At 44.0% G+C, this 20,246-nt stretch overlaps 13 protein-coding genes across 13 annotated transcripts; 6 read left to right on the forward strand and 7 right to left on the reverse strand.

Moving 5' to 3' along the window:
* Positions 1 to 1,139: 1,139 nt before the first annotated feature.
* Positions 1,140 to 1,625, forward strand: SERLADRAFT_442892 (uncharacterized protein; the record flags this gene model as incomplete). Its single annotated transcript, XM_007323477.1, has 1 exon — positions 1,140 to 1,625. The coding sequence occupies one exon, from the start codon at positions 1,140 to 1,142 to the stop codon at positions 1,623 to 1,625; it is 486 nt and encodes a 161-aa protein (XP_007323539.1).
* Positions 1,626 to 2,906: 1,281 nt separating this feature from the next.
* Positions 2,907 to 3,429, reverse strand: SERLADRAFT_442894 (uncharacterized protein; the record flags this gene model as incomplete). The annotated part of the gene is made up of 3 exons (XM_007323478.1): positions 2,907 to 3,024; positions 3,099 to 3,226; positions 3,289 to 3,429. 3 exons carry the CDS (start codon positions 3,427 to 3,429, stop codon positions 2,907 to 2,909), a joined length of 387 nt encoding a protein of 128 aa, XP_007323540.1.
* A 112-nt stretch (positions 3,430 to 3,541) lies between these two features.
* SERLADRAFT_442895 (uncharacterized protein) lies at positions 3,542 to 4,290 on the forward strand (the record flags this gene model as incomplete). The annotated part of the gene is made up of 4 exons (XM_007323479.1): positions 3,542 to 3,787; positions 3,854 to 4,029; positions 4,090 to 4,202; positions 4,268 to 4,290. The coding sequence occupies 4 exons, from the start codon at positions 3,542 to 3,544 to the stop codon at positions 4,288 to 4,290; spliced, it is 558 nt and encodes a 185-aa protein (XP_007323541.1).
* A 1,989-nt stretch (positions 4,291 to 6,279) lies between these two features.
* SERLADRAFT_336548 (uncharacterized protein) lies at positions 6,280 to 6,933 on the reverse strand (the record flags this gene model as incomplete). Its single annotated transcript, XM_007323480.1, has 1 exon — positions 6,280 to 6,933. A coding segment is annotated over one exon (654 nt), but the record flags the coding sequence as incomplete, so codon positions are not given.
* Positions 6,934 to 9,294: 2,361 nt separating this feature from the next.
* On the reverse strand, positions 9,295 to 9,453 carry SERLADRAFT_401667 (uncharacterized protein; the record flags this gene model as incomplete). The annotated part of the gene is made up of 1 exon (XM_007323481.1): positions 9,295 to 9,453. A coding segment is annotated over one exon (159 nt), but the record flags the coding sequence as incomplete, so codon positions are not given.
* A 166-nt stretch (positions 9,454 to 9,619) lies between these two features.
* SERLADRAFT_401668 (uncharacterized protein) lies at positions 9,620 to 10,285 on the forward strand (the record flags this gene model as incomplete). The annotated part of the gene is made up of 2 exons (XM_007323482.1): positions 9,620 to 9,681; positions 9,736 to 10,285. 2 exons carry the CDS (start codon positions 9,668 to 9,670, stop codon positions 9,905 to 9,907), a joined length of 186 nt encoding a protein of 61 aa, XP_007323544.1.
* Positions 10,286 to 11,500: 1,215 nt separating this feature from the next.
* On the reverse strand, positions 11,501 to 11,885 carry SERLADRAFT_401669 (uncharacterized protein; the record flags this gene model as incomplete). Its single annotated transcript, XM_007323483.1, has 1 exon — positions 11,501 to 11,885. A coding segment is annotated over one exon (199 nt), but the record flags the coding sequence as incomplete, so codon positions are not given.
* A 727-nt stretch (positions 11,886 to 12,612) lies between these two features.
* Positions 12,613 to 13,353, reverse strand: SERLADRAFT_352519 (uncharacterized protein; the record flags this gene model as incomplete). Its single annotated transcript, XM_007323484.1, has 1 exon — positions 12,613 to 13,353. A coding segment is annotated over one exon (741 nt), but the record flags the coding sequence as incomplete, so codon positions are not given.
* A 2,215-nt stretch (positions 13,354 to 15,568) lies between these two features.
* SERLADRAFT_442897 (uncharacterized protein) lies at positions 15,569 to 16,369 on the forward strand (the record flags this gene model as incomplete). Its single annotated transcript, XM_007323485.1, has 3 exons — positions 15,569 to 15,709; positions 15,765 to 16,139; positions 16,196 to 16,369. The coding sequence occupies 3 exons, from the start codon at positions 15,569 to 15,571 to the stop codon at positions 16,367 to 16,369; spliced, it is 690 nt and encodes a 229-aa protein (XP_007323547.1).
* A 588-nt stretch (positions 16,370 to 16,957) lies between these two features.
* SERLADRAFT_478784 (uncharacterized protein) lies at positions 16,958 to 18,039 on the reverse strand (the record flags this gene model as incomplete). Its single annotated transcript, XM_007323486.1, has 4 exons — positions 16,958 to 17,337; positions 17,397 to 17,741; positions 17,802 to 17,891; positions 17,973 to 18,039. The coding sequence occupies 3 exons, from the start codon at positions 17,889 to 17,891 to the stop codon at positions 17,191 to 17,193; spliced, it is 582 nt and encodes a 193-aa protein (XP_007323548.1).
* A 174-nt stretch (positions 18,040 to 18,213) lies between these two features.
* On the forward strand, positions 18,214 to 18,562 carry SERLADRAFT_442899 (uncharacterized protein; the record flags this gene model as incomplete). Its single annotated transcript, XM_007323487.1, has 3 exons — positions 18,214 to 18,237; positions 18,289 to 18,401; positions 18,451 to 18,562. 3 exons carry the CDS (start codon positions 18,214 to 18,216, stop codon positions 18,560 to 18,562), a joined length of 249 nt encoding a protein of 82 aa, XP_007323549.1.
* Positions 18,563 to 18,631: 69 nt separating this feature from the next.
* Positions 18,632 to 19,280, reverse strand: SERLADRAFT_374144 (uncharacterized protein; the record flags this gene model as incomplete). Its single annotated transcript, XM_007323488.1, has 6 exons — positions 18,632 to 18,670; positions 18,719 to 18,757; positions 18,809 to 18,865; positions 18,922 to 19,034; positions 19,086 to 19,196; positions 19,256 to 19,280. 6 exons carry the CDS (start codon positions 19,278 to 19,280, stop codon positions 18,632 to 18,634), a joined length of 384 nt encoding a protein of 127 aa, XP_007323550.1.
* Positions 19,281 to 19,415: 135 nt separating this feature from the next.
* SERLADRAFT_401673 (uncharacterized protein) lies at positions 19,416 to 20,048 on the forward strand (the record flags this gene model as incomplete). Its single annotated transcript, XM_007323489.1, has 2 exons — positions 19,416 to 19,521; positions 19,583 to 20,048. A coding segment is annotated over one exon (189 nt), but the record flags the coding sequence as incomplete, so codon positions are not given.
* Between the last annotated feature and the right edge of the window lie 198 nt (positions 20,049 to 20,246).

A 20,246-nucleotide genomic window follows, 5' to 3' on the forward strand; every position in this document is an offset into this window, starting at 1 on the left:
ACATTGCATTGTGCCCTGGGACTCACTTGTTCCAAATTGGGACTACTCCTCTCCCTCCCTCATTTGACCAGGTGGTCCAACGCAACCGTCCATTGGTAAGGCCATGGAACTGTCGGATTTGGACTAGGTGGTGGACCGGTGGCTCCAGTTTCTTTTTTTTCAGCAGAACATTCATTTACAGTGCAATTATTTTTGATTTTTGAATCATTTTTATGGACATATATTTTTTAGAATGCCTGACTGACAATAAAGGAACTGTGTTGATACTGATAGTGTTTTGCCTTGCCCTTTTTTTACTGCATCTTCCCATGACATCATGATTTTCCTGCTCTCTTTTTGCTATTGGACTTTACTTTATGGCTGTACAAACCTGTGACATTACTCACAGCATTTATTGTTCTATCCCTTTCTTTTCCTTTTTTTGACAATCTTATCCTGTACTACCTACGCAGGATTTGTCAGTGTACATTCCTTCCTTCATATTCTTTCTCATTCTTTTTGCACAGCTATACTGTGCATAGCCTACTTTTCTTTTACTATATAAACCCCTGTATTTTACCTTGTAAAAACAACAAGAAATCCAATCCAGACTTCTTCTCTACTCTCAAGTTCACTACTCTACTACTTGTGATCCAGTGTGGTCACAACACTTCCCACTTCTACCATTATTAACTGCTGTCATCGTCACTCGTCACTTTTGAAAGTGATTGTCTTCCCTTTCGATTAGAGTCCTTCTGAGCACTACAGTTTGTGTGTCAGGAGCCTGCTATCACTGGGAACTTTGTCATATTGTCGTTCTCAAACCTACCTTGTGCTACGATTAGCAAGGTAGTGCTCGTCTATACTCGCCACAAAGCACCTATCTTCCTATAAATTCAACTATCCCTCCTCCTCAAAACCCACACTCATACACCTCTGGGTTTTACTTTGAAGGATCTTTATACGTACCACCCCACAAACAACCAGACCACTCCACTGTTCTAGGAGGCAAAGCCCATAAACAAGTTCCGTGGAATCTGGGAGGATTGTGTGTTAGTTTGTTTTGTGTGTGGTTTTCTAACTGCAGTTCTCATCATCGACACCGGAACATCCAGCACCTCTCGACGCCAACAAAGAGGTACTTACCGAGTTGTACAATAATGTCAAACTCGACAATCTTCGCATCTCAACAGAATTCATCCAGGGTCTTGAAAAATTGTCGCTGGAGACGGATGGCCTTTCCCCCAACGCAATACATTGTATCCAAAACCCCCCCTGTTTCACGCCAACACTGGACGATGATACCACTCATGTGCACTGGTGTCAAGTTTTATCTACAACTCAATCACGCTGAGAGCAATTACAACAACACACGGGACAGGATCAGGGAACTCAACAAAGACCAAGACCTTCCTTTGCTTCACAAAGTCCAAAGGATTGTCACCGAGCTCAGTGGAATAGAACCACTCATGTTGGACTGTGGTATCAAGCAATGCCTTGCATATACTGGTCCTTTTTCTGATCTCAAATACTGTCCTGAATGCGGAGAAGCTTTATACAATCAAGACATCCTCCTGGCGTCAAATGATGCACTTAAAACACCACATCAAACCTTTTCAACAATCCCTCTTGCCGAGCAACTTTAAGCACTGTACCGTGACCCAGAAAAAGCACGGGAGATGCAATACCGTCACAAACGCACTCAGAGAATCTTGGATGAGCTGGAACGCAACGGTGGCATCAAGGAAAAATACGATAACATTATCAATGGCACTGACTATCTTGAAGCGGTTGTAGACAGTCGGATTCAAGACAATGACATCATCATGATGTTTTCTATAGATGGGGCCCAACTGTATCGAAACAAGGTGTCTGACTGTTGGATTGGAATATTTGTTATACTCAATCGCTCCCCTGACACTCAATACAGAAAAAAATATGTCCTTCCCGCTCTTGTCATCCCTGGCCCAAACAAACCGAAGAATCTCGACTCGTACCTCTTTCCTGGCTTACAGCATCTCACGGCGACACAAAAAGAGGGCCTTTTGATATGGGACGCATCATGCAATGAACAATACCTGTTGCACCTATTCCTTATGATTGTGACGGCTGATGGACCTGGACTCACCTATCTCAATGGATTTGTGGGACACATGGTAAAAATGGATGCTGACTATACTGTGGACTCAAAGAACGTCACAAACCGGGTGCCCCCCATTATTATCCAGCCCTTCTCAAGCCTAACAACTACGATATGCCAGGGAGCGATCACCCTGACATTGATGCACACAGCTTCAACTCATGCTCGGTTGAAACTTATTGGAGCAATCTCAAGTATGTGCTGCTGTCTCCAAATGATGCTCAATACAGAAAACAGCAACTGGAGACGGGTATCTCCAAGCCAAGCATGCCTCCCTCAAGGTCGCATTCTTGCAGTTGCTAAGTGCTTTGGTTCAGATCTCATGCATTTACTATCCTTAAATCTCCCAGACCTGGTTATTCCCCTTTGGCGTGGAACATTTGAATGTGACAAGGATAACAACAAATCTACTTGGCCCTGGGCAGGACTATCCGATGCACAAATATGGAAAGACCATGGTAAGATTGTTGCGGCTGCAACTGGACATTTTCCTGGGTCATTTGGACGCCCCCCTCGTAATCCAGCCAAAAAAATTAACAGCGGATACAACTTTACCTCACAAAAGTCAAGCAATACAGACATACCTCGACACACATGCACCAGAATCTCCAGATTTCAAGTATTTCAACCAATACAACCTCTTCAAAGTCTCTTGTTGGGCACGGCTGCAATTTCCCAATGGTCAGAAGTGTCAATTATTATGGTGTCAGCGTGAAACCCAACCAAATGCTTGAAAAGCTCATAACGTTAAGGTAAATTTTCTGTGTACTTATTCTCTGGTTATAACTTACTTATAGTTACTCAACAGCTTATCGTAGATGGCGAGATTGTTTTTGACAGGTTTTGCGGTTACACTGCCAACCGGGTGACTGTGCGTGGTATTGCCTTCCTTGCGTTTGATGGATCTATGTTTAGTTCAAGTAAGTGGGGACAAGAAGAAGAAGAAGAAGAAAATATAATTAAACATGATAGAGCTTACTTTGTAGAATTACCAGCAGCGTGCTTTTTGGATAACTTTGACATTTCTGAGTCTTCCTTGCTATTGCTATCATCAGGGAATGCGTGGGCTGCTTTCATTGGTGCCTTCTGGAAACGAAACACGATGTTCTGGTAAGCAATATCATATCCATTGTGCCTCAGGATGTTCTAATATTGACAGTATGACTCACAACAGGGCCTGGCATTGTGGGTGTGAAAGTGATCGCATATGTGCTGCATTCTTCATTGAATTTGTCAATACCAATGTCCAGGACCATTGTGTCCTCCCGAATGGTGAGAGCAGCAAGTTCATTAATAATATTAGTGGACATGGTGATAACAGTTATGATACAGAGACAAAATGGACTTCGTGTTTTTTTGGTAAGCTGCTTACTAAACTTATTCAAGATTCTTTTTGTCAGGGGCCTTCATTACTCTCATACCATGTACCGACAACGGCAACATAGCAACATCGACACACCTGCCACCCCAGAACTCCCCATGCCTCCTGGATATCATCTGGATATTCTGCTGTCACCATCGTCCAACTGTACTCAATTAACAAGCTCTCCAGATGGCCTAGAATTCTCTTTACATATGTGCAACAGAAATCTGTCAGACAAAGACCCTCAAGTTATAGATCACAATTTCGGACACAACATTGTCAACCATACAGACCCATATTGCAGTGTACGTACTCTATTGTTTTTTCACTAATCATTCAGACTAATTAATGTGGATATATGCGCATGCTAGGACACGTCCTATAACGGTCACCACATGTTGTACAATTCAAGCAAAATCCACTTTCCTCTGGCTCATACCAAGCCGGGTCCAATTGCACTATCACGCCGGGAGCAAGATCCCGAACGCAAGGTCGCAAAACTGGAAAGCAAAGTTGTCTCACTCAAAGAGAGGCTTAACTCTTCCCGGTACGATCTATAAATCCCTCCCATTACTACTACTACATCTCACTATTATGACAATCTTAGCAAATCTGGGAAGGTCCTCGAGCATGTAATTGCCAACAACGATCTCCTCCAGCAGGTCCTCGGTCGCATGAACTCTATCAGCGCTGGCAGCTATCCCCCATTAATGAAAGCCTGTTTATGGCTGTACTCAAGGCCACGTGTGTGGCTGACACCTCTGGATACTACACCAAGGAAACAGCTCCTCCTGGGGTCGTTTACTAGACAAAAGTGTACAATAAAGATAGCCAGAAGGACATGGTCCATATCAAGACTAGATGTACCATGGACTCAGGTGCAACTGGATTTCTCGAAGACGAGCATGGTGTTGTGGTTAGCAAATTGGAACAGCAGCAGTTTCGTGACGATCAATGCAAGCTGTGCTACACCTTACTTCAGTATCACCATCAACACGGTCAAAAATTACCATCATCGCTCGGGAGTACTTTATTTGCTCAATGCGTACCACATTTCCCATCTTCTGGCTTTGCGCCGACAATTGGAAGGCTGATACATTCATGGGGTTACACTACACAAGCTGGGCTGGTTGTCCAAAAGTTCAAGTCTCCGCTGTTGCAATCAAATAGGAATCCTCAGAGCTACTACAAGGTCTCCCCTCCACAAAGGACAAGTGTCAGCTTCCAGCATCCACTATATCCAACACTGTTGATGATGAGAACTGTTGTTAGAAAACCACTCACAAAACAAACTAACACACAATCCTCCCAGATTCCACGGAACTTGTTTATGGGCTTTGCCTCCTAGAACAGTGGAGTGGTCTGGTTGTTTGTGGGGTGGTACGTATAAAGATCCTTCAAAGTAAAACCCAGAGGTGTATGAGTGTGGGTTTTGAGGAGGAGGGATAGTTGAATTTATAGGAAGATAGGTGCTTTGTGGCGAGTATAGACGAGCACTACCTTGCTAATCGTAGCACAAGGTAGGTTTGAGAACGACAATATGACAAAGTTCCCAGTGATAGCAGGCTCCTGACACACAAACTGTAGTGCTCAGAAGGACTCTAATCGAAAGGGAAGACAATCACTTTCAAAAGTGACGAGTGACGATGACAGCAGTTAATAATGGTAGAAGTGGGAAGTGTTGTGACCACACTGGATCACAAGTAGTAGAGTAGTGAACTTGAGAGTAGAGAAGAAGTCTGGATTGGATTTCTTGTTGTTTTTACAAGGTAAAATACAGGGGTTTATATAGTAAAAGAAAAGTAGGCTATGCACAGTATAGCTGTGCAAAAAGAATGAGAAAGAATATGAAGGAAGGAATGTACACTGACAAATCCTGCGTAGGTAGTACAGGATAAGATTGTCAAAAAAAGGAAAAGAAAGGGATAGAACAATAAATGCTGTGAGTAATGTCACAGGTTTGTACAGCCATAAAGTAAAGTCCAATAGCAAAAAGAGAGCAGGAAAATCATGATGTCATGGGAAGATGCAGTAAAAAAAGGGCAAGGCAAAACACTATCAGTATCAACACAGTTCCTTTATTGTCAGTCAGGCATTCTAAAAAATATATGTCCATAAAAATGATTCAAAAATCAAAAATAATTGCACTGTAAATGAATGTTCTGCTGAAAAAAAAGAAACTGGAGCCACCGGTCCACCACCTAGTCCAAATCCGACAGTTCCATGGCCTTACCAATGGACGGTTGCGTTGGACCACCTGGTCAAATGAGGGAGGGAGAGGAGTAGTCCCAATTTGGAACAAGTGAGTCCCAGGGCACAATGCAATGTGTAGCCAGTGGCGACACAAAAATTTGCTGAAATGCCGAAACGCGGAAAGTACCGGATGGAAAAGCAAAGGTGAGCGTGACTGGATTGCCTAATAGAGGTGGTGCTGATCAGCCACAAGTTCAAAAAGGGCAATATTAATTACTATTCCACGTGGCACTGTGCCTGTGTGGCGCAAAGGCGAGTCTTTTTGAATATTCGCTTCATTATTGACACCTGTCTATGCTACCAATCAACTTTGGTGCATGACATCCACGGACAACTTGAAATTGCAACTGTCCCCAGTTGCTTCCATAAAGGTAGGGTCATAAGGAATGAAACATGGCAACACATTAAAGGGTCATGTCAGCATAAAATTCGTTCAGGTAAGTCATTAATCGTTATCTTCATCATCTGAGTCGTTATGCTCATAGTCAGGTTCATCTAGGTCGTTATCATGGTCATCCAGTTCGTCCAAGAGGGGCATAGAGTGGCGGTTGAAATAGGGAAGTAGGCGAAATGCTGCAATTCCTCTTCGTGATACTGATCCATCCATTTCTTTTAGAACATACGATCCTCCTTTAGTACGTCGCACAACTTCATAAGGGCCATTGTAACGAGGCTTTGCTTTACGATCCAGCTCTTTCTCAACCTGAGTATTCCGCACTAGAACAAGCTCTCCAGGCTGGTATTCGTTCTTGAACATCCTTCGTGCATAGAGTTTCTCAAACTGCGCTTTAGATCTGAGACGAGTTTTGCGTATAGTGAGTGCAGCTTGTTGCAAATCATCCTGTCTCTTTTCTAGTTGACGAATGCGCAGAGCAATGAGGTCTTCTGTTGACATTGCAGTATGGAATCCATGAACAAGGAAAGTCGCTTCTGTCAGATCAAATGGTAGGACTGGGTCAACTCCGTGCAACAGATAAAAAGGGCTGAATCCAGTAGAACAACGAGTAGTGACCTTGTCTGCAAAGAAGGCATGATGGACCTTGGTTGGCCATAAATCGACATTCCCTTCACAGGACTTGACAAGTGCTTCTCTTATGACAAAGTGTCCACGCTCAACAACACCATTTGCCTTGGAATTGTAGGGAGAAATGCAAATATGAGGGATCTGGTAACGTTCCACAAGCTCTTCAAATGCTCCTTTGACTTTGCTTCCATTATCTGTGACAACTTCTCCTATAGCTCCATAGCGACAGATGATTTCTTCCCAGAAAAAGCGAGCAAGATTATGTGCAGATGCTTTCTTCAATGCTCTTCCTTCTGCAGCAAGTGACAGATCATCTCTTGCAGCAACAAGATATCGATATCCTCTGGCCTTGGGCATGAGCATAATGTCGACATAGACTTTGGTGAAGATTGTAGAAGGTGATGAGATGGTAAGTGGGACTTCACTTTTGCGTACACTTCGAATCTGGCATTCATGGCAGGTGCGAATATGATGCTTGACATCCTGTAACATATGGGGCCAGTAAAAGCGCTCTCTGACTGTAGAGAATACACCATTGACTCCTCTGTGACCAAGCCTTTCATGTGCTTCAGTAAGGATGTGAAGTCGAAGGTCAGGATTGATGATGACTTTGAGAGGAGGAGCAGAGTGACGACGCTTGAACATGTTGTCTCCTTTCAAGAAGAATTGAAGTGATCGCTTGACAAAACACTTTTGAGCTTGAAGAGAGGAAAATATAGGCAGCTCCATAGTTTGAAGAAAGTGAAAGATTCGATGAAGGGTATCATACTGAGAAGAATCATTGTCAAGGAACGAAGGGAGTGACATAGGGTGATATGGGAGAGGTCTGGCAAGATCAACAAGAAGAGCAATATCATCAAGCCAATCATCTGATTCTTGAGCATCTTCAAAGTCTTCCTCTGTTGGTTGACGACGAGATAATGCATCAGGACCACGATGACGATCAGCAGGTATGTGAATGAGCTTGAAATCAAAGAAAAGGATGCCCTGAATCCAACAATTGATAGTGGCATTAGGCTGAAGATCTGGGTCGTTGAGCATGCCTTTGATATACTTGGCATCCACCTCCACATGCAAGTGTTTTACTCCTGCAATGTAAAGGCAAAAATGACGAAGTGCTCTGAACAAACCATATAATTCTAGCTTGGGTTGACTGTAATTTGCCTCTCTATCGTTCATGGGAATAGAGCCATAGCGAGCTGGACGCTTCCTTCCATTTTCATCAAGCTGGGAGAGGATAAAACCAACAGCAATCTTACTGGTATCAACTGAAAGAACGACTGGGTTGTGTGACGAATAATTTATAGGGTGAAGTGCTGGTGCAGAAGATACTGCATGCTTCAGAGCATCAAATGCTTCTTGTCTGCATTCATCCCATTGAAATTCAGCTCCTTTGCGATACAATTTTGTCAAGGGGCGTGCAAGAGCAGAGTAATTGCGGATCCAAATGTGAACTGTCCCACATAGACCAAGAAAACTGCGAATGTCTTTGGGAGTCTGGAGAATTGGCCATTTAAGAATCTTGTCCACCTTGGTACTGTCAGGGAGACGACCTTCTGGGCAGCATACTTGTCCGACAATCACAACTTGAGGACAACATACTTGAGTCTTCTTTCCAGAGAAAGTTCTGCCAGCATGACCAACTCTATGCATAATGCGATGAACATTAATGGCATGTTCCCATATAAATCTACGAATGCCAGGGTTGCCAGGAATAGTCTCTGGGTTGCCATCTGCATCTTTATAACGAGAAGTAGGTCCTTTGATTGGGAGGTCATCAACAAAGATATTGGCAATATGCGGAATTTTGTCTTGCAAGATGAAAGTCATGCAATTCTGGAATTCTGGAACGGAATTGGTGAATCCTATAGGCATAGAAGTAATCCTCAGAAGTCCTAGTGGCAATAGAAAAGAGGTAAGGTCACGACTGTCAGGGTGCACCTTTCGAGCATCAAATCCCCAAAAAAGATCAAATACAGTATAGCATTGAGAACCAGCAAATGGCTCCACAAAGTCGTCAAGGATAGGTGGTACTCCTGAGTCTTTGATAGTGACTGCATTTAGTGACTGAAGATCATGGACGATGCGAATCTTGCCATTCTTCTTCTGAACGCAAAACCACTTAGAGCGATAAGACGACTGGCTAGGCTCATAGACTCCAGCTTTGATTTTGTCTCTGAGCAATTCTATGACTTCATTCTTGATTCCAGGAGGAATAGGAATGTTCTTGTATTCCCAAGGGACATGTGGGAGAACAGGTATGACGTAGGGAGAGAAGTAGTCTTCTCTGAACGTTCCTCTGTCAGTTTCCTCGAAGGCAAGACTGCGCTGATTGAGTATCATGATGTGAGCGAAAAGCTTTTCTTCTTCTGGCCATAAGAATCCATCAGAGTTTAGCTTCATTTCGTCATAAAGGCGCTCCTTGGTGAGCTTCGGCGTGGGAATGAATTCTGGGGGAAGGACAGGAAGGGGTGGGAGCGAAAGGAGTGGGTCTTCTGGAAATGACCGAGTGACACGTGCGTCTTCTGGGAATACTCCAGGAACAGGTTTGACTTTGCGATCAACACGTTTGTAAGCTCCAAAACTCGACCAATCGGGTGCTGGTACAGGTATAGGGTCCACAATGTCTATCATGTAACTAGGGCTAAAACAAAAAGTGTTCAAAGAAGGAAAGTGCCGTGGTAGTTTTGCGTCATCTCTCACCGAATAGGATAGGGATGAGGTCGGAAGTTTTACAAGGGGGAAGGAAAAAGATCAGATAAGAACGAAAGGGGAACATAGACAATAGAAAAAGAAGTTGGTACAAGAGTAAAGGAAAGAAAAACCGGATAACATAGAAATCCAAGAGGCCATTTTGTACAAGTAATAGATATATAACAAGAAAGAAGAAAAAGGGAAAAGGTGGCATATGGTCCAAGAGCGCTGAATGGAGTGTTAAGTAAGAAAGGAATATAGAAATGTATCACCAGCATCTACCTTAAACTTCAACTGCGGCACTAGCAAGTACCTCAGTGCTAGTGGTGAATGTGGATGCACTGGATGGATGAGTTGTCCTGTTGTGGAGGTGAATAACCTCAACACGTTCTCGTCGACAATAAGCACGAATATGAGGGAAGACAAAACCGTAGAAGAGGGCGAGGACAAGTAACACTCCCACCACAATCTCGATGATGAGAGCTTCTTTAGTAATATGAAACCCTTCGAGCCAGGACATGTTAGGTGCTTGTAATGCTCGATGTAAGCGTTTAGGATGGAGTGAAGATGTGTTAGAATCGGGGTAGAATTTCTGGCACTGGTGTGAATAATTGATAATGGCTGAGCTGATGGTGACGTGGGAAAATGATGATAATGATGCATGGAAGTTCGAAGATAAGGAGTAATATTGGATGATATATTGATGGAAGGTTGATGCTCCACTCCTATTGTTGTGGAGAAGGATAAGTGAAGGGGCATTGAGGATTCAATCTCCCTTTCATCCTCTTGACTATCATTGCGAATAGTATGCATGAGTGTGCGATTATGGTGCATGAGTGTGCGATTATCAGGAGAAAGTGACGAAGCAATAGTAGCATTGGTAGAGGATGGTGATGGGGGTGAGTCACTGATATTTGATGGTAACTGTTGACGTGAATATGGGGGTGGTGATTCAGAATCAGTGGATGAGTCATCATTAATTAATCCATTTATATGATTGTGTATCGGCTCCGAATTGGATTCTTGTATTACCTCCACCGTCACATTGACTTGACCATTCATATCACGTGATGGAGGTCCATTTATATCTTCATTAGTGGGAATTGGAAATGACTCTGTTTGAGGAAAGAAGCGAATATGTGCAGTTCCTGAGCGACTGATAATAGATTGTGCTCTTCCAGGTCCATGATTCTGGTCAAATCGCAAATGAGCATGGAGTAGGACATAATCCGCATAAAGGTTGTGGTTTTCATCGAAGCCATGGTGTCCTCTCATGACATAGTCTGAAGTTATTGAGAGTGAGCTCATGTTGTGACGATATTGAAGGTTGTTCAGTAGACCAAAAATAGCAGACCTTTCATCTTCCCTGATTGAGCGAATATAGTCAGAGAATGTTTCAAAGGTACTGGCATTGGGGATAGGGATGGAGGCTTCAATAGTTTCTTCTAGACGAGTCTCCAGGTCTTCCAGTGCTCTGAGAGTACTAGAATTTTCGATTGAACCAATTGGGAAATTATTTGGAACAGGCACAGTTTCTTCTTCTGGGGTGACACTTTCAGCAGCAGTTTCCGATTCATCGGTATTTCCATCTAGATCTTCTCCATTGAAGTCATAGTCCGTGACTAAGAAGCTGGATACTGTATCGGATACTCCAGATACTGGTTTGACATAGTGAATAGGACGATAATCTGATGATACCTTGACTTCCAGAGCAGGGTTTTTGATTTTGCCATCCTTTCTGAATACGAGATAAGTGCCATTAAGTCTCTCTTCAATGCTGACATAGTTCCCATGCGTCCATAGTCGTCCAAGAAGTAGATTGTATCCAGTGTCTTTCCCAACAAAGATATTGGCATAAGTTTTGACTTCTCCGCAGTATAAAGCCACATTGTTGACTAGACCATCAAGTCTACCAAATCCTCCATTGGCATCTTTGACTACAGGTCGAAGACTAGTATCCATGGGAAGGCGAATGAGATTTTCCCAAATAGTGCGACTGACTATATTGAGAGCAGACCCTGAATCAACAATTGCTGAAATAGTTTCGCCATTAGAGGTAACAGGGACACGAATGAGGTCGGCATGAGTGATGGCAAGAAGTGATTCAGCTGTCAAGCTTTGGGGGTTGTTGTCTAGTCCAAAATTAACGCGCTTGGGTTTCATCATTTCTTGGAGATTCTGGGAAACTTCTTTTGATAGACCAATGACATTACCAATAGATAGTGGGATAGGGGTGCTGAGAATTTGATCAATGATGGCTTTGGAGTCAAGATTCTGTGAAAGAGTAGATGAAGTCTTGAGCTGTTTCTTCTGTTTATCGGCAGGGGGATTCTTCTTGGTGTTTTGGGAAGCATCTTCCATGATTACATCGTCATTAGTGGGATCAAAGATAGGCTGTGCAATATCAAAGATGTGTGGCTTTGACGGGGCAGGTGCTATGGTTGGAACGGCAGGCTTCTCTTCTTCTTTCTTCTTTCCTTTTACAGCTTTGGCCCAATCTGGTTTAGGAGGAATGTAGACACCATCAAAGACTTGCTTGCGCTTCTCCTTAGACACTCTGTCTGGACGATCCACTGCATAGACAGGCTCTTCATCTGAATCAGAATCAGAGTCAGCTACTTCAGCAATGGACATAAAAGAAGTCGTAGTGAGGAGGTTAGACTTGGGGATAGTGCGATGTACAGCAGTTGCTATAGGTTCCTCTCTTGATCGCATGATCCTAGACCCATCAGACATGACAAAGCGGCCAGTGTCATCCTTCTTGACAATTCCCTTTGACAGTAAGTCAAGCATATCTGCACATTCATTGACTCCATGACCAGTTTTTCCGCATCCATAGCAAAGGAAGGGAACACGAGGTGCTGTAGGCAGAGTGGCAGTGGGTGGAGCAGTAGGCTGAGTGGGTAAGTTGCTGCTTCCTTGAGAGGATCGAGATGGTCTGGCTGACTGGTTCATGAAAGTGGGAGGGCGAAGTATAAGTCGAGCATCAGTGTCAAGCTTGATAGCACGATAGTAGAGCAGAGGATAGTTAGGATCTTCAATTGTCATAGAACCCAACTTCTTGATAAGGGTTTCTACTTCATCCTGTTTGACAGCAGTGTGCTCTTCTTCGTCTAAAGAGTGAAGGGTTTTCTTCGACTTGGAAGGACTCAACAACTTTCTCTCTTTCTCTGTCTCAGAGGTGCGCTTTTTCTCTTTCTTCTGCTTGGTGGTTTTCCTGATATAACGAGGTGGTTCTTCCTCTTTGTCAGAGTCAGAAGAATCGTCCGAAGAACTGGAAGAGTTCTCTGAATCCGAGTCTGAATCCGAATTATCAGAGTCAAAATCTTCATCATCAAAGCGATCTCTGCGAAGGACATGCTCTACAGCCTTGACAACATCATCAAAGACAAAAGGCTGGGAGAGATCAAGGGTAGGATCTCTCTGTAGAAGTCTATTTTCAACGCAATGACGAAGGGTTTTGGGTAGTCCTTTCCAGAAGAAGCGATTGAATATGTCCTGAGTGATTTTGGATTTGGCAAGAAGCCATCCTCCAACACAAACATACTTCCTCATGTAGCTCTTGAAATCGTCCAGAGAGCCCATTTTCTTCTTGTGCGAAGCATCGACCAGCTGTTTAAGATGATGCTCTTTAAATTTGGCCTCTGCTTTTGCAGCATCAAAGTACTGGAGAATTTCGTCTTTGAGACTGTTCCATGAGGGCGTAATGAAGTGCTTCATTCCTTCAATAATTTCGCGAACATATGTGGAGCAGTATTGGAGAATGCTTGAGCATTTTTCATCGTCAGCAGTGACATTGTTTGCATGACAGATACGCTCATAGTGGAGAACAAAATCCCTGACACGAGTATAGTCTTCCTTGAACTTCTTAGGAGCATAACGAGTGCCAGGAATTGGCATAGTGATGACTGAGAGAGTAGTAGGTTGATTCATAGTGAAAAATATAGGGGGTAAACGCGAAGCTTGCTGAGTAGGAGCTGGTACAGAAATTGAGTTACTGGAAGAGAGGGATGGGACAGATAAAGCGGTGGGTGAGATAGAAGGTGTAGATGATGAATTAGACAGTGATGGTGATGAAATGGTTGGTATTTAGCTTGAAGGAAACCACCCCTCGCGGTGGGCTCCAATTGTCGATGATGAGAACTGTTGTTAGAAAACCACACACAAAACAAACTAACACACAATCCTCCCAGATTCCACGGAACTTGTTTATGGGCTTTGCCTCCTAGAACAGTGGAGTGGTCTGGTTGTTCGTGGGGTGGTACGTATAAAGATCCTTCAAAGTAAAACCCAGAGGTGTATGAGTGTGGGTTTTGAGGAGGAGGGATAGTTGAATTTATAGAAGATAGGGGCTTAGTGACGAGTATAGATGAGCACTACCTTGCTAATCGTAGCACAAGGTAGGTTTGAGAACAACGAGGATGATGAGGTGACGAGGTTCCCAGTGATAGCAGGCTCCTGACGCACAAACTGTAGTGCTCAGAAGGACTCTAATCGAAGGGGATGACAATCACTTTCAAAAAGTGACGAGTGACGATGACAGCAGTTAACAGTGGTAGAAGTGGGAAGTGTTGTGACCACTCTGGATCACAAGTAGTAGAGTAGTGAACTTGAGAGTAGAGAAGAAGTCTGGATTGGATTTCTTGTTGTTTTTACAAGGTAAAATACAGGGGTTTATATAGTAAAAGAGAAGTAGGCTATGCACAGTATAGCTGTGCAAAAAGAATGAGAAAGAATATGAAGGAAGGAATGTACGCTGACAAATCCTGCGTAGGTAGTACAGGATAAGATTGTCAAAAAAAGGAAAAGAAAGGGATAGAACAATAAATGCTGTGAGTAATGTCACAGGTTTGTACAGCCATAAAGTAAAGTCCAATAGCAAAAAGAGAGCAGGAAAATCATGATGTCATGGGAAGATGCAGTAAAAAAAGGGCAAGGAAAAACACTATCAGTATCAACACAGTTCCTTTATTGTCAGTCAGGCATTCTAAAAAAATATGTGTCCATAAAAATGATTCAAAAATCAAAAATAATTGCACTGTAAATGAATGTTCTGCTGAAAAAAAAGAAACTGGAGCCACCGGTCCACCACCTAGTCCAAATCCGACAGTTCCATGGCCTTACCAATGGACTGGTTGTGTTGGACCACCTGATCAAACGAGGGAGGGAGAGGAGTAGTTCCAATTTGGAACAAGTGAGTCCCAGGCAGCGTGTGGTAGGTGTAGCTGTAGCGAAGACGATGGACAAAAGATAAGTGTACCCAAGTGAATGGGACAGCGATGAACATGGGCGACGCAAGGGGATGAACCTTCTCCAGCTCAAAAATTACCCACCCACGCTCCAACCAGGCAAGACGAGCGACCGATGTTTTGATAGTATATGATGGCAGATCGACGTCATGAAGATGGACCTGTTGCCCTATTTGGACCGGCCGCCGGGGCTTTGCTGATATCAGCAGTGGCACGTGGTGGTCAACGGATCGGCGACGGAAGCGGATAGGAAGTGGTGACATCAGAAATGGTGGGGGAGCAAAGAAGATGAGGAGGAGGAGGGTGGAGGTGACGAGGAGGTGAACTAAAATGGGGACCCAGAAACGACCGTCGGGTGAGAATAAAAAGGAGAGGAAGGGGCCCATGGTGGGGCTAGGCAAAGGAAGGGGAGTAAGGGAAACGACAAAAGCGAGGGCGCAATGCAATGTGTAGCCAGTGGCGACGCGAAAATTTGCCGAAATGCCGAAATGCGGAAAGTACCGGATGGAAAAGCAAAGGTGAGCGTGACTGGATTGCCTAATAGAGGTGGTGCTGATCAGCCACAAGTTCAAAAAGGGCAATATTAATTACTATTCCACGTGGCACTGTGCCTGTGTGGCGCAAAGGCGAGTCTTTTTGAATATTTGCTTCATTATTGACACCTGTCCATGCTACCAATCAACTTTGGTGCATGACACCGGATCAAAGCATTGATTAGTATATCCAGGCCTTAATGGGGCTTGGAGCTGGTTGGCGAGATGCCTACTACCAGCCCTTACCCATTTTGCTGGCTGGCTGGGAGTGATACCCAGTCTCTGATCTGCGATATAAAGTGGTAACGATGATTGAGAAAGCCTGTGAGGGCTATGAGAAGTAGAATAGCAAATGATACCTCTAACCCTAGAGCCAGAGGTGTAACGGGGAAAGCGTTCGAAAACCAAGACATAGAGAAAATAATAAATGGTCCTTACAAGGATGGCAATCATTACCAGAAGCAAGGCAGAAAAGTGAGTATATCTATCTACTCTCAATAAAAGTTAACATCTTTACATATGTATATAGGACACACAACAAGCTGGTAATATTGGTGAAAGCACTAGCACACCATCTTGTTTGCCATCTGCAGCTCCTTCTATTCAACCTTCCAGTCGCACATCAAGCACAGCAATAGCTAGTGTATCTTCATCTTCTGCTATGACTAGGAAGCCCAAACCTACACTAGCTCTTTTCCCTCCTTCTTTAGCACAGCTAGCTATAGAAGCCCATACTCAAATGTGTTTTCATATCTCAACAAATGAAGGATTCCCTGCTTCTAATATACACTCTGATATCTCATGGCAAATAATCACTGAAAGCTCCAAGATTAGCAACAGCTTTGAATCCAAATTAAGGGAGGTTGAAGAAAATGAAGCGTTGAAAATCTTCATGATGGATTATGTGAGTGTATTCTTTCATTGCCATGATTTGGTTTTAACTCTTGCTTGAATTTTTAGGTATGGTCTGCTGGGCCCCAAATACGGGGAGAGGTTGTAGCCAAAGTCAGACTCATGATCAATGGTGCATATGGTATCCCAGGGGATATGTCTCCTGGAGAAATCAAACTTGCTGTTCAGTGGTTGATTGATACATGCACATTTACTGATGGGGACCTTGATATCAAAGTGTGAACTATTTTTTTTCCATTGTATTACAACTTATGGGTATCAGGGAAGAACCTATAACAAGCAAAAACCATTCTCAAACCCTATTTTCAAGGATCTCTTCAGGAACCAATGGTTTGGAAGAAGCCCTTGCCCTCTTCTTGAACTTCACTGAGCTTATGCAGGATTGAAGATAAGAAAACCCATTTGACACACATCCCTACTGCAATACTTAAGATTGGCTGATAAAGGTCAACATTGTTGCGATAGGATTCATATTGTACACCAACGGCTGTGCGTTGGTTGTTTGTGCAGTGAAATTTCCAGCGAACAGCATGATTATAATTTATGTAAAAGGCCTTGCACATAAATTAATAGTCTGAGTCATTAGATAGATCTACAGGGGGCACACCTTTCCCGAACTTTCTTGACATAACTGGTGAACTGTCAAAAAGCTCAAGGCATCGTTATTATAGTCCCCAAGGACAATCATGGGGAAAACTCAATGAAGGAGGTGCCTGGCGTAATGCATCTCAACGCAAAACAGAACCGAACTATCATCTCACGAAAATTCATCGTGTCACACAAAATTAACACGATATCATCTCTTACTAGAAAGAGAGGCAATGACCCGGATACTTCAATATTCAAACTCGGAACAAGCTGAAATCTCATTTAATATACCAGGTAGAAGTACGTAGAAAGTGACGTGATGAGACGTGAACAGAAGTGCCAACTAAAAGGCGACTCCTAAATACCGGATAAGAGAAGGTTCTATAATCGTGTTCAAATCGCATACAACAAGAAATACGACATAACGTGAAGGTAAACGTAGTATTAAGGCAGAATTACTCGGCATTAGCGGTGGCAACACGCTCACGGAGACCTTCAGCAGTGACGGTAGTCTCAGTCTGAGTAGGGGCAACAGCACGAGACGAATTTGAAATATTCATCAAGACAGGCTTAAGAACGGTCAAGTACGTCGTCTGTGCGCCCTATATGTGACGTCACACTTGTTAATCAACTGAGTAACTGCAGATTAGAAAAGACTCACGCGGAATGTAGGCAGTTGCAACCAAAGAATGAACACTGTCTTGAAGGCGAAGTACCAAGGAAGATAATAGAGAACGATCCGTAGGGCAAAACTTTCCACAAAGTTGAAGAAGCCAAATACTACCCAATATGTAAGCCACTGAACGTCATCCTGGTGACCGGGAGTCTCCAGTGCCTTGAAAGAGAGATAGGCGGGTAAACCCCACCCAACAAGGTTGGAAACGGGAGCAGCCAGGGGATTGACGATGTGAAACAGCGTAAGAAGAATCACGGAGCCAAGGACAACATAAGTCTTTGGGACCTGAGTGCGCTGCTCGAGAGTGGTCAACACGGGATATTTCGTGAGCTAGGTTTGATGCAGCGACGTCAGCCTTGGCTGTCCTAAAAGTCAGGGCGTAGTACGAACCTCTTTGTCAAGCTGACTGATGTAGTAATTGGCCTTGTTCTGCGCCTGAATGAACGCAGGGTGTTGCTGTACTTTTTGCGTTGCAGACATCTTTATTTTTTTTGCATGAAGATAGGCAGATAAAAGAAACTAGTCAGTAAGCAGCAGTATGGAAGTCTCGCGCATACGTACTTTTAGGAAAGTAAAATATACACTTCGCAGTTGTTAGGACGGTGGTGGAGTAAAAGAGGGAGATGTCGAGCGGAATTGAGTTGATATGGGTTTGATGACACGTGTTTGTCCGGTCACGTCAGCTCAGGCGTGGCCGCAGGCGACTTGCTGACGTTGGAAGCTTGCAGACACAAGCATTGCAGGTTACGCCAAAACCTATCACAAGACAACACCATCCCTTGCATCTTTATTAGTTGAAGCTATGGCGACGTACGAGACATTCCAGGTCAGTCTCCGTCTGCCTTGCATGACACCACGCGCCTGACGCACCGAAAAGGCCCTACACAAAACGTTGCCTTCGTTCTCGCCCTATGTGGCTGCTCCATTTCTCCCATACATTGCCCTTGCCTTCTTATCGTCAACGTTTGCACTCGCATTCTATTTTTCGACGTGAGATACATCCTTTGACTACACTAGCTACACTTCTAACACCTCATAGATTACCAAAAGATACCCTCCCAGTACGCGAAACTATTGTCGCACTCATAGCCAGCACTCTCGGTGGATTTGGTGTCGTAGCGTTATTTTGCGCCATCGGAGTATGCGTTTGAAAGCCCAAGGGTGTTCTCTTATTTTTTGTGGCGCTCAAGAGGTTAAGGGCATGTCCCTGCTTCATATGTCTAGTTGTTGACACGCCAGCCGTGCTTGCATGAAACACACTATGAACCAGGTCACACCAACGTCAACTGACCATAGCTGACACGTACCGTATAAAGAATCGTAGAGCCTTCATCAGCACTCCGCATCTAGTGAACAAGGAGTAATCAATTCGAATCATAAAACACAGTGGTGCATACCTGCTTCTCTTCGTAATAAGCCTCCAGATGACCACATGCTGGGCATTTCTCCGAAACCTGAATATCGGCGGGGGTGTATAAAGTGTTTTACTAAATTCACAGACGTGACTCACTTTGGGCAACACTTTTCCTTGGTGTATTTTTGTCTGAGTTTTTCTCTTTTGCCTTAGAGCGGATGGAAAAGCTTCGGGATGTGAACGCGTAGTGATCTCTGTGTTTTCGTAGGCTAGCCCACCTCATAAACCTCTGTTGTCGAAGTAACTATATCACAACTTACAGCTGGCGGGCTCTTCATGACTGCATTGTTCGCATATTACCGTTTGGTCGCTATCCTTGGGCAGACTCAACAACGTCCCACAATCCGGGCAGAATAACAGAGAACCTGTTACTACATTATCTTAGACATCTGTTTCTAGCTGGGTGTGTTTGTCATATATAAAGACTGACCAATCTTATGTGCTAGGGATGACATGGACTTCAGTTGGGAGGGAGTTTTGAATCACACAAACGATGTATTTTTTAGTCCCGGCGGCAAGGCACGTTTTGCAGGACGTCACGTGCTTATGGCATGATCTGCTACCGCGTCCACTTGTCGTCACGGAATAACAAGGTCTTTTTGTAAGTACTCCTCGCGGTCGCTACGCCGTTCCTTTGTTTCTTTTATGTAGGCGACTGGAACAACGTTAAAATACCATCACGAAGGCTGCAATCATGTGTGCACTCTCTTATTAGCGTCTTTGCTCCGATGGCGCTCACTTTCTCTGTCTGACCAAGACTATAAAGAACTCTGAAGCGAGTGGCAGCTCTTTTGTTCTTTCCCTGTTCTGTGCGGACCCACAAAATAGGGTGGACCAGTTATCTATCTTGCTTGTCTTTCATTTTCTTGTTGTTCCTTTCCTTCAGTTCTCCATCTACTCCTACTCAACCAACTTCCGTCACGCAGGCGTGCATCTATTCAAAGGGGCAGGATCCTCATCTCAAAACACTCATTCATCAACGACTAGCATATAACGTTCACTACTTCACGCATCACTCTCAGTATTTTCTCAAAATGTCCACCAGCTCCCTTTCTAATGCCACCCTTAATCTAATGATAAGGAGACTCCGGCACGCAAATGCACGCTACTGTCAGATAGCTCGAGAAGTGCGTTGCAAGTCGCGCCTCACACACCATGCAAAAGGCTACGCCCGCTTTGTTGGGCTTCATATTGACGTTTACAAGGCCAAGAACTGTCCAAGGTCCGCCATAGCAGTAAAGCCACTGCCCATCATCGACCACTCGGCTAGCCCTAGCGTCATGGTGCACCCTACAGCAGATTTGCTCAGATATCCATCGGAGAGAGCCCCACCCCAGAGTTGTCTGTCTGGTGCAAAGCGTGGTCTTTCTTTAAGGATGGAGAGTGAAAATGTCCAGTTCTCCCCACATATCCGCCTTGAC

The sequence above is a fragment of the Serpula lacrymans genome (assembly GCF_000218685.1).
Source record: "Serpula lacrymans var. lacrymans S7.9 unplaced genomic scaffold SERLAscaffold_16, whole genome shotgun sequence".
Classification (NCBI taxonomy): domain Eukaryota; kingdom Fungi; phylum Basidiomycota; class Agaricomycetes; order Boletales; family Serpulaceae; genus Serpula; species Serpula lacrymans.